Source organism: Elephas maximus, chromosome 4, assembly GCF_024166365.1.
Source record: "Elephas maximus indicus isolate mEleMax1 chromosome 4, mEleMax1 primary haplotype, whole genome shotgun sequence".
NCBI lineage: Eukaryota > Metazoa > Chordata > Mammalia > Proboscidea > Elephantidae > Elephas > Elephas maximus.
Window position 1 is genome coordinate 126,817,358 of NC_064822.1, and position 12,380 is coordinate 126,829,737.

General features: G+C 39.0%; 1 protein-coding gene across 10 annotated transcripts in view; it reads right to left on the bottom strand.

The window, feature by feature from the left end:
- GRIP1 (glutamate receptor interacting protein 1) overlaps positions 1 to 12,380 on the bottom strand; it is a 791,276-nt gene that overhangs the window by 47,250 nt on the left and 731,646 nt on the right. For all 10 annotated transcript variants that reach the window (XM_049883804.1, XM_049883798.1, XM_049883799.1 and 7 more), the window contains 3 exons: positions 11,429 to 11,573; positions 9,199 to 9,338; positions 8,834 to 9,028 (listed from right to left, as the gene is read on the bottom strand). In XM_049883804.1, the coding sequence (XP_049739761.1) occupies positions 8,834 to 9,028; positions 9,199 to 9,338; positions 11,429 to 11,573 (480 nt within the window). The remainder of the gene's footprint in view (positions 1 to 8,833; positions 9,029 to 9,198; positions 9,339 to 11,428; positions 11,574 to 12,380) is intronic.

Consider the following 12,380-nt stretch of genomic DNA (forward strand, 5'->3'; position numbering starts at 1 on the left):
CTGTCTCCTTCTGGCCTTTTATTACAGTGGGAGAAAAATAAACCCCTATCTTGTTCAAACCCCATCCTTTGGATTTTCTTTATTATGTGGCAGAACTCAATCTCTAACTGATCCAGGTGAATATTAATACCATAATTAAAAGTATGGAATTTTTGAGGAAAATTAGGTGTAGGTAGAAGGCAAGCTGACTGCCATAGTCGAGAAGAAAGTATCAGGCCCTGAGGAATGTTTCTTTACACCAGGAATCAAGCTTAAAAGCCAGGTATGGATGGAATAAATGAGGCAGTCCAGGTGTAAGAAAAACCAGCTGCCAGGGGTAGGATTAAACTTTGTTTTTACTGAACGATGATGTCAGTACATAAAACAAATTTAAAAAAATGAATGATTCTGGAAACTAGATTTTAAAATCAAAATTGATAAAAGAAACAAATCTAAAAAGAAAGAAAATTACTAAAATTCTAATTCCACTGAAAACCTGTCTGTCTATATTTCTTTCTTTTTTTTCATCTCGGTTTCAATATCTGGTCTTACATTTTATATCATAATGTGAGCTCTTAAATTCATTTTTGATTCCTTTCACTGAGAGTAACGTTTACTTTTATTCATTTGCATAGTGGAAAATGGCTTTTCAGCAATGTAGGTACTTATGAAAGTAGACGGAATCTGGGTATGGTGATTTTTATTTTTAGGGTAAATATACCTTAGACACTTACAAAGTTCTGATACTCCAATATTATAATATTTGGTTTTCAGTACCGCAGTATAGTACAGATTAACATCTTCCAATTGTAGCTCTTAATTCACATTCAATATTAATTTAGAAAAGTGAACTAAATAATGTTGGCTCATATTCATAAAGTTTGAAATCAGAGAATGGTTTCAGAATTCAATCTTCAACTCTCTAATTTTGGGATGGTAACTCCTGCCATTACTTGCATTTTTGGAAACCAATCTTAGCATAGGAAAGTGAGCCAAACAATTCCCTGCCAAATTTGTTTCCCAAAGACCCAATTTAGCTAAGAATGAGAAAATCACATCATATATTTGTATAACTATTTTTAATTGTTCTTCCCAATAAACAGTCTAAGTATTTAGATGAGATTGTGGTTAAATGGCAGAAAAAAGATACTTTTGCTTTCTTTCAGAAATAACCTCAAAACAAAAAGAGATGACAAATAATAGAACGATGAAACCCCATCTTCAAGAAAACTAGAATATTTCTGTAATCTAAAACCATAATACATAAGAAAAGTTGCCAGATTCAAATGGGGGTGGGTAAGAGGTTGAGAGGAGATACCTAAGGCTACAGATTTCAGAGTAGACCCAGTCCTCCAAATCAGGGGCCACGACATGAGGCAACTACATCAGTGCTTTGTTTGGAACATAGAACGGACTGCATGGGCTGGTGGTAGGAAGTGCTCTAGACCCAGTGTGGCACCAGGGTAAAGTTGGGAAGGTAGGTTGAATGCCAATACATACAGACATGCTACCAATTATAGAAAAAGCAATCTATCCGTAAGGCAGGGTACCAAGAAAAAAAAAACCCAAGCCCGTTGCCATTCAGCTCATAGTGACCCTATAGGATAGAGCAGAACTGCTCAATGAGATTTCCAAGGAGCACCTGGCGGATTTGAACTGCCAACCTTTTGGTTAGCAGCCAAGCTCTTAACCACTATGCAACCAGGCTTAGGCAGAGTAGTAGGGAGGAGTTCTGCATTTTGAGCAGTTTGCAATTACTGATCTCTGTTGGCTGGCAAGAATTAATGGCTAAGAACTCACCCACATGAATATAATACTGTGAATCAGGGGTAATTTTTGTTAGCCTGGAACACAACATGGGTTCTTCTTAGAACCTCTAGTAAACTTCTAATTCAGGAAGAACTCATCTCATTCAAATATGAGACATAATCTAAAAGTGACCAATGTTAGACATATGCTAAGTTACCACCAAAAAGAGGAGAAGGGGGACAGAAGAACAAGGCAATAGCAGATAAAGGATAACCACGAGAAAAATCTGCTAGTGAGCAAATGGTAAGTATGACCAAATAGATCACCACAAATTTTTAAAAATATACAATGAAGCCATCAACTTTATAAAACAAGAAGTCAAAGCAGAAATATAAGAACTCATGGCCAACTGGGCAAGGCAAGATTAAAAAAAAAAAAAAAAGAAACATGAACTTGTAAAGATCAGGAAAGGAACAGAAGAGAAAAATAAAATCTCACCATGGGAGAATACTGTTGAATCTCTTGCTCTGTGCAACTCTCTGTATGTAGAATGTTGTATTCTTAAAGTATGGTAAAAAAAGTTGCACATGATGGTGTCTTTAATCAATCATCATCATTGTTATGAAAATTACAATGATGAAAGACAGAAATGAATTACACATCCAATTCAAACAGAAAAGGAATAAGGTAAATCTACAAATAAAAGAACAAAATAATTAATAAAAATTAAAAGCTAAACTTTATTTAAAAAATACCAGAAACTGTTGTTAGGTGCCATCGATTTGGTTACCACTCATAGCAACCCTATGCACAAAAGAATGAAACACTGCCTGGTCCTACACCATCTTCACAGTTGTTGTTATGCTTGAGCCCATTGTTGCAGCCACTGTGTCAATCCATCTCATGAAAGATCTTCCACTTTTTCAGTGACCCTCTAATTTATGAAGCATGATGTGCTTCTCCAGAGACTGGTCCCTCCCAATAACATGTCTAAAATACGTGAGACGAAGTCTTGCTGTCCTTGCTTCCAAGGAGCGGTCTGGCTGTTTTTCTTCCAAAACAGATTTGTTCATTCTTCTGGTAGTCCATAGTATATTCAATATTCTTTGCCAACACCATAATTCAAAGGCATTAATTTTTCTTCCCTCTTCCTTATTCATTGTCCAGCTTTCACACCATATGAGGCAATTGAAAATACCTTGGCTTGGGTCAGGCGCACCTTAGTTCTCAAAGAGACATCTTTGCTTTTTAACACCTTAAAGGGGTCTTTTGCAGCAGATTTGCCCAAGGCAGTACGTCATTTGATTTCTTGACTGCTGCTTCCACGGGCGTTGATTGTGGATCCAAGTAAAATGAAATCATTGACAGCATCAATCTTTTCTCCATTTATCATGATGTTGCTTACTGGTCCAGTTCTGAGGATTTTTGTTTTCTTTATGTTGACGCGTAGTTCATGCTAAAGGCTGTAGTCTTTCATCTTCATCAGTAAGTGCTTCAAGTCCTCTTCGCCTTCAGCAAGCAAAGCTGTGGCGTCTGCATATTACAGGTTGTTAATGAGTCCTCCACCAATCCTGATGCTGCATTTTGCATCATATAGTCCAGCTTCTTGGATTATTTGTTCAGCAGCATACTGACTGAATAAGTATGGTGAAAGGATGCCACCCTGATGCACGCCTTTCTTGATTTTAAACCACTCAGTATCCCCTTGCCCTGTTTGCATGACTGCCTTTTGGTCTATGTACAGTTTCTGCGTGAGCCAAACTAAGTCTACTGGAATTCCATTATTTGTAATGTTATCCATAATTTGTTATGATCTACACAATCGAATGCCTTTGGATAGTCCATAAAACACAGGTAAACACCTTTCTGGTATTCTCTGCTTTCAGCCAAGATCCATCTGACATCAGTAACGATATCCTTGGTTCCATCTTCTCTTCTGAATCTGACTTGAACTTCTGACGGTTCCCTGTTGATATGCTGCTGCAACAGCTCTTGAACGATCTTCGGCAAAATTTTACTTGCACGTGGTATTAATGATATTGTTTGATAATTTTCGCATTCTGCTGAATCACCTTTCTTTGGAACAGGCAAAAGTATGGATTTCTTTCAGTCAGTTGGACAGGTAGCTGTCTTCCAATTTTTTTGGCATAGACAGGTAAGTGCTTCCAGCAATGCATTTGTTTGTTGAAACATCTCAATTGGTATTCTATCAATTTCTGGATCCTGGTTTCTCGTCAATAGCTTCAGTGCAGCATGGACTTCTTCCTTCAATACCATTGGTTCTTGATCGTATGCTACCTCCTGAAATACCTGAACACTGACCAATTCTTTTTAGTACAGTGACTCTGTGTATTCTTTTCATCTTCTTTTGATGCTTCCTGCATCATTCGATATTTTGCTTCAAAACTGAAACTCGAGGCTTGAATTTTTTCTTCAGTTCTTTCAGCTTCAGAAATGCTAAGAATGTCCTTCCCTTTTGGTTTTCTAACTCCAGGTCTTTGCACATTTCATTACAATATTTTATTTTGTCTTCTCAAGCAGCACTTTGAAATCTGTTCAGCTCTTTCATTATTTCTTCCATTCGCTTTAGCTACTCTACATTCAGGAGCAAGTTTCAGGGTCTCTTCTGACATCCCTTTTGGTCTTTTCTTTCTTTCCTGTCTTTTTAATGACCTTTTGCTTTCTTCATGTATGATGTCCTTGCACAACTCATTTGTCTTCGGTCATTAGTGTTCCATGTGTCAAATCTATTCTTGAGATGGTCTCCAAATTCAGGTGGGATATATTCAAGTTTGTACTTTGGCTCTCATGGACAAAGTGGTTACGAGCTTCAACTGCTAACCAAAAGGTCAGCAGTTTGAATCCACCAGGACCTCCTTGGAAACCCTACGGGGCAGTTCTGCTCTATGCTATAGGGTCACTATGAGTCAGAATTGACTCAAAGGCAATGAGTATAGACATTTAACACATCCTGCATCTGCCTCACCACCATTCCCTACTGGAAAAAAAAAAAAAAAAAAATATATATATATATATATATATATGAAGAGGGTAATACAAGTTTCATTTTAGGTTAATCATTTCAGGATGTATAGTCATTAATGCAGTTTACCAAATATTTAGGGTTCTTATCTCTTACAGGGACAAGATGACATTGCACTTTGCTCCCTTGACATTAAGAGGTGGCCACAGAACTTCTTTGGCCAATAAAATGTGAACAAAAGTGATGTGTGTTACTTCTGGGCAGAAGTGCTAAGAGCCAGTGCACAAGAAACAATATCTTCCCTTTTCTTGTCTTGATAATCATGAAAGCATGGAGATGCAACAGCTAATTGGGACCCTGAATGAAGATGACAGAGCAGAGTTTCCTGGCCCATCGATGATAAACTTGCAGAGTGAGCAAGAATAACCCTTGATCATTTTAGGCTCTGGAAGTTGTTTGTTATTGGCATAATCTAGCCTATTCTGACTGATATACAGGATTGCCAGATATACAAAGAGCAGGTAATAAAAAACATAATTTATGATAATCTTTGGTGTTTTTTTTTTTTTTTTTGGTGGTTAGACTCCTTGCCCAGACATTTTTCTTCTGGGAGGAAAGGACTGTGAACTCAGGCTTTCAGCCATACAGTTATAGCAGGTAGAGCAATACAGAAACAGAGCTACCTGAATTGGGAGTCATAGTTACAGAGAACAGAACTTCACAGTCCATGAGATCAGCAGAGTTCAAGAACTGTCAATTTGTCAGTCTCTTCTTGTATTGACCTTTGCTAAATCCAAGTAAAACAATCATAGGGATTTCTCAGGGTTAGCAGAAGGGAGTCAAAAGCATAAATTTTGATAAGGCATCAGGGTATGAACACAAGACTTGAGAAAAAGGGGAGCGGAAAATGCCAATGTAGAGGCAGACAAGAAGAAATTCTGACTTCTAGGAGCTGCACAGGAGAAGTCAGGGTCACCTCGTTGTGGGATTTCTTTACTTCTTTGCCCACTCCATCCTATTTCCCTTTTCATTAACTAAATAATATTTAGCACCATTTGGACTTACTTATTTGTTTACTTGCTTATTATCTGGCCCTTCAGCTGGGTAACCTCTTGCATGACAACAGGGAACTTGTCTCTTTTGTCCACCAGTGTATACTCATCATATACTGGCCTTATATTGTGCCAGTGATCACATGTTCACTGAATGAGTGAGTGGGGTAAGTCTGACATTCTGGAGAAGAAGAGAAGAAATGTGGCAGCAAAGAGACTGATTCCCCACCAGAGTGGGAGATATGCATTATGAAGGCTGGCAACATCCTATTGGTAATGGGGCAAGTATAACAGACTTAGAACAGGGAGGATGCACAAGGTCTTCCTGGGATATGACAGAGAGCTTGCTGAGAGGTTGGAAAGACAGGCTGGAGAGACAAGCTACAACTAACAAAATGATATTTAACAGGAAAAAAATATATAGTCCTCTGCCCTGTTTTTAAAAAGTCAACTCCACAAGCACAGACTGGAGATCTGGTTTAATACAGGATGTATCACAAGTTTAAAAAAAAGACTTTGAGATCTTAGCAAACATTAAGGTCAAGATGAGTGACAGACATGATGTGACTACTGAAATTCTCATAGACAGGCTATGTTCATAGGTTCTACTATCTTCTGTGGGGAAGGTAACAGGCTTGCTTTGCTGTGGGCTGTCAGCCTTTCCTCCTGAGCACTACACTTTAATAGGTATAGTTAAACTTGAACATATTCAGAAGAGAGGCACCAGAATGATAAAGATATTTAAAAGTAAGCTCCTGTGAGGGACAGTTAAAGAAACTGGGGCTATTTTACTTGGAGAAGACAAGACTCTAAAGAGACATGATAGCCTTATCTGAAGGGCTGTCAAGTAGAAGTGGCAGTACAGTTCTGAGTGACCTTGAGGGGAGAACTAGGACTAATAGGCGGAAGTTACAGGCAGACAGATTTCAGCTCAATACCAGTGACCGTTTCAAGCCGTAAGAGTTACACGGAGATGGGAGAGCTGCCTCAACAGTTAGGAAAACTTGTCACTGCAGGCCCTCAAGCCCATGCAACGTGATGGCTTGCAGGGAAGCTGGGGAGGGCACCAAGAGCTGAACTGGATATCAGACTAGAAGACTTCTAAACCTTCTCTTAACTCTGAAACTTTGTGTTTAACACTGGCCCTTTGACTTCCACACTGATTATGAAAATCACTTGGGATTAGTTCTGTGAAAGTGCTATGTAAGTTCTGAAGTGTTTTCCAAATGTAAGGTATCATTACTATTCTTTACTTATTTTTGAGGACTTACATTCTGTCCTGATTACATTATTTCCACTTACCTCTCTCCAACCTCTTAAAGATTTCTAGTTTGTAAGTGCCAAATTAAATATTATTACAACTATTCCCTATCAAGGACTTCACATTTTCAAAATGCTTCATAAATAATAAACAGTTCTTCCTTTTTTTTTTTTTTTTACCAATGAGGGAAAAGGTCCTATGTTTAATATGTGAATTGTGGCTCTGATCTTATGCTGTGAAGGGACAGAGTAGCTAAGTTCTTACACATTGCCTTATGGGGCAGAAGTCATTAAAATCAATAGCATCTACCACAAAACAAAACAAAAATAGTATCCTCACGAGAAACTCTGTAACAAAAAGTCTCCATATTTCAAACAGAAAGCAACTCACTTTTATAAATATGCACAATTTGTATAACCTCTCAGAGTCTACTCTGGTAGGATCTGACTTGCTGTAACCTTTATCTGCAATGTCGTCTGGTGGCCCATTATCTGCAATGTCCTCTGGTGGCCTATCAACCTCCACGCAACGAGACTGTGTGTGATTTGGGGTCATAGCTAACTTGCCACAAGGCATTATGACTTGGAAAAATTAATTTCTAGGTAACTGAAAGCACCAATTTAGGTGTTCACAATATTTTCTCTATCAAACTCTAATATCGCATCTAACAAGTAACACCTTCATGACTTGGAAATGTCATTGCCTTTGATTTTTTTCCCACCTTTCAGAAGACTTCACAGAGAGTGACAAAGACAAAGGCAGACCAAGAAATGGAAAGCAGAACAAGGAAGAGAGCAAACTGGTTAATTAATTTTCAAAGCAACCCTCACACCCAAACGTGCTCCTTCCAGACCGTTTACTTATGTAGTTCACTCTTCAGGCGATGAAAATCAGAGCAGAAAAGGATTTTGGAGGGTGGGATTTATACAAGTCATTAGATAGAAAGGAAGACTCAGGTGAGGAGAAATATGAACTTATTGTTGTGAAAAATTTTTGACACACTACTTTTTGATGCTATGTATTACTGGGAAAGAAGCATTTTTTTTTTTTTTTTAAGAAACTTTTAGTTTGTGTTCTGTGCTCATTCCAAGATTTTTTTTTTATTGTGGTAAAATATATACAACATAAGATTTATTGTTTTAACATTTTCAAGTATACAATCCAGTGGCATTAATCATTCCTAAGGTCCAACACTTCTGTGGGTTTATATCTTGTGAGTGAGGTTAAAGTTTTAACATAGGTTAAGTTTATAGTTCTTCCTATGAAGATGATGTCTGTAAAGAAAAATTGACTATATACCCATATATTATAACTCTCTAATAATGACTATTGGGGGAAACCCCTACAAGTTTCTACTTAAAGTCAGGATGAGGCAGAAACAAAGGAGGTTACAAATCATTGGCTGATCTCCTATGCACATCTTCAGCACTCCCCAATCCATCTTTGTGGAAAGCTTACTAAAAAGAAAACACTGGGGCCTTTCCAGTGAACCACTTTATTGTATGGCTTGCCTTGTATTAAAGTAAGGTTGAAGGACAAGCTCTGGATTGAAAATTTGGCCATCAGTAGCTCTAATGGGGCCTGTTGGTATTTGATAAATGTCCATGAATTAATTTTTAACAACATTAAGAAGAAGGAAATGCAAAGTCAGCTGATTAAAAGTATTCAGCATATTCAATGTGGTAGCACTGTTGTAAACACAAGTTAAATAAAGACATTCTCTTCATGCAACAGATGATGAATCTTTGAGAAACATGGGATGCAATAATGACAAGTCCTCTGTTCCCCATTCCCAAGGCTAGGACGTACCTTGATTCCCATAGCTGGCATCTATTCCAGAGCCATCCCATGAGTCAACGGCACTGTCCACACTGGGCACTGTGGAGGAGTACATGTCGGAGAGTTTGCCTGGTTTCTGTGCAGGAGAGGAGTCCTCTTCCCCATCCCCCAGGTCACTTAAATGGCTGGCAACGGGGAATTTCTTGGGACTTGATGCTGACTGGGCTTTAAAGACAGGAAAGGAATTTAAGAATCAGAGTGGGTCTAACTAAAAAGATATTCTAATACTCCGTGGCTAGAGTTATTTCATAGCAATACACACATAGACACTTGCACATTCTTTTAGGGAAGGAAATACACTAGAAATCCTTAATTATGGCTCTTGACCCACTCACCATCTGTCTGTTTCTTAATTTTCAAGGTGACAGTCTCTCCTGCCATCTGTAACAAATGGATGGCTTCACTCAGAGGCTTCCCTTTCAAGCTGCTGCTGTTGATGGCGAGGATTCGGTCTCCTATATGGATTGCACCAGTTCTGAAACACCAAACAGTATAGGAAACATAAAAATAGTCCCTGCATGCCACTGAATATAAATTCCCTGACACACTTTACAAATTCATAAAAACTTGGCAAAGGTCTCTTGTGATTACTTCTAGCTTTCTCTAGGCAATGTTATAACTGCATCTGTTTTGAATTACTTTTTAGTTTCAAATAAAATTGGAAAAACTGTTTTAATTAGTTTTAAAATGGACTTGTGTGCTTTTAAATTCCAAAAAAGCTGAGTCATCTGATAATCCCCTCAAAAATCTCAAGAACATGAACCATTGATAGCAATATTTAGCATGGAGCGTTGCTTTTTTCTATGGATTTAAGCTTTCACACCATCAGTACCCCAGTTTACCAGGAGTGAGGTTGGGAAAGATGGGGACACACACTAGACCCTGTCAATAATTCTAAGAACTGAAAGAGGCTGAATTTAGGAATCAATTAGTACTACATTTGAATCCAACTCTGCCACCCATCAGCTGTGTGACCTGGGTACCTTGAGCATTGCTTCGTTTAACCCCTCTAAGTGTCAGTTTCCTGACGGTGGGGTTAGTCATCTCAAAGGGCATCTATGAGGATTAAATAGGCAACACATGTGAAGAGTATAGCACACAGCTTGGAACATGGAAAAATCAATTAATTTATTGTAACACTTGACCATTTCTCTTCCCATCCCCAGCTCTCATGCCAATTCTGAACTACCAGGTTGGAATGTATAGTTCTGATGTTCACCGTATCTATCTTTGTTTGGTGGCACAAGGTAGGGAAGGAGTAGAATCATTGCAGGGAAGCTCAGGGATGGTAAAAACAAAAACAAAAGCAAAAAAACTCAGCTGTTTACACGGGGGTGGAGGGCTATAGAGCCTGAGTCCCATGTGCTAGCCTAGCTTCCTGTTCTACTGGCCTTTATAAGACTTGAATACAGTCAGCATAGGAGTTAACTCAGAGAGCTGCGTGTGGCTGGCTGAGTGCTCTGACCACAGCAGGGTGTGGGCAGCTGTGCTGGGCAGCAGCAACTGGGACAACAGAAGTGACACAGAGTCAGACAATTAATTCATCTTCTCTCAAGGATTTTTTTTTCCTGAAAAGATGATCTATCTCTTCATTCTTTCATAATCTCCAGTATATGAAAGATCTATGTTGCAAGCCATAGCACACTTTACATGTAGGTTGTTGAGTCTGGTCAATACCAATCTTTTCTTGTTATCTAACAGAGATACCTAGGACTGGAATTGAGGAAGATGCCTAAAGAATATCATATCATGGGTATCTCTGTTAATATCAGGTACTAATTCCACAGGGTAACCCTTTTGATGGTCTCAGTCCCTTCATCTGATAGATGAAGGTGTTGGACTAGCTGGTTTCTCAGGTGCCTTCCAACTCCAAAAATTCTGTAGTTTTATGTCCCTATTCTGAAAACCCTTGTTAGCACGTGTCAGCATTAAGGATGTGTTGTGCACTCCTGAGACAGTTTACTCAAGGACAGGTCTGGTTATGGAGTTTGGAATGTGTTCACAACATGTCTCAAGAAAATGCAGTTAGGGTGGTGGAGAATGCAGTTCATCATGGCCAAAGGGATAAATGAACGTTCCAAATTACAAGACATCATTAAGACAGGTCACTATACTGTTTCCTGAAATCTTTGAAGAAAAAAAACTTGTGTCATCCTCATTCCTGAAAACACAGCAGCTAAGCACAGCACCTGTCAGATAACAAGGGCTCAGTAAATGTTTGCCGAATTGAATTGGACAAGCCTTTTAACCTCACCGAACTTTAGTCTCCTCTACTTAAAATGAACACAATACAAATCTACCCCGGTCAATTGTGGTCTGTTTATACATTTCTGGAGAGTAATATCAATGTTAAGCTCATGGCATCTTTTACTGTCTGGAAGATGCTCCTTGAAGTCAAGTTGGAGCTCTCCCTGGAAGTTCTCATGCTCTAAAATCAATCTTTTGTGCAGATTTGAAAAAGTCAACAGATAACCAAGCAGGAGAGGACAGCAGGTCTTTATGTGGCTATGAGGAAGGAAGCCATCTCAGAAACAGGTAATGGTAGCAGTTCCTTTCACATTTTACCTTTCAGCTAATCCCCCTTTAGTGAGACTTGAAATGATTATAGGATCAAACGGCTCTTCGGTTCCTGAAATTGTGATGCCAAGGGGGCCCCCATAGCGCTTAAGCTCCACGGTGTAAATAATTGCTCCGGAACTTTCTTGTTCATCTGCAATAAATGTCAAGGAATCATAATTGGTTTCTTTGGAAAAAGCAAAGCAATAAGACGCATATATTCATACACAAAACAGGAAATTCAAAACAGCATCATCAAAGCATTACGTCTCAGAAAATAATTATTTTGGGAAGTAGCATTTCCTTAGTAGGATATTACATTCTATGCCCCTCTCAAAAGGACTTTTTTTTTTCCTGAAAAGGAGACGATCTCTTTAAGCTTTCATAAAGAATCTCCAGTTTATGAAAGATCTATGTTGTATGCCATAGTACTCTTTACCTATAGGTTTACACCTGGGTGGAGGGCTACAGAGCCTGAATCACCTCTGCTAGTCTAGCCTCCTGTTCTACTAGCCTTTATGAGGCTTGAATACTGTGAACATAGGAATTAACTCAGAGAGTTGCCTGTGGCTGAGTGCTCTGACCACAGCTTACTTCAGGCCTATGTGGGCAGCTGTGCTGGGCAGCAACAGCTGGGATAACAGAGGTGAAACGCCAATGAAGGGGGGCACTGCTCAATGCTTTATGCTTTAAATCTGTGAGTGACCCACCCAACTGGTGTGCAGGACCTTTATACTGTGTCCCTATGCCTAGCACAGTGCTTACCAAGGGTATTGCAGGGGAGCAATAAATAACTGTGAATGAAGACATGGCTGAGCAGGCAACAGGAGAGGAGAGAGTCATTCAGTGACAAGAGGCTGGGCCATGCAATTCCTAGTTCGGGATTTATAAGAAAGCCAACTTTTTTTTTTTTGGCAGGGGGCCTTTTTATGTCATGTAAATATACGTAACAAAACATCTG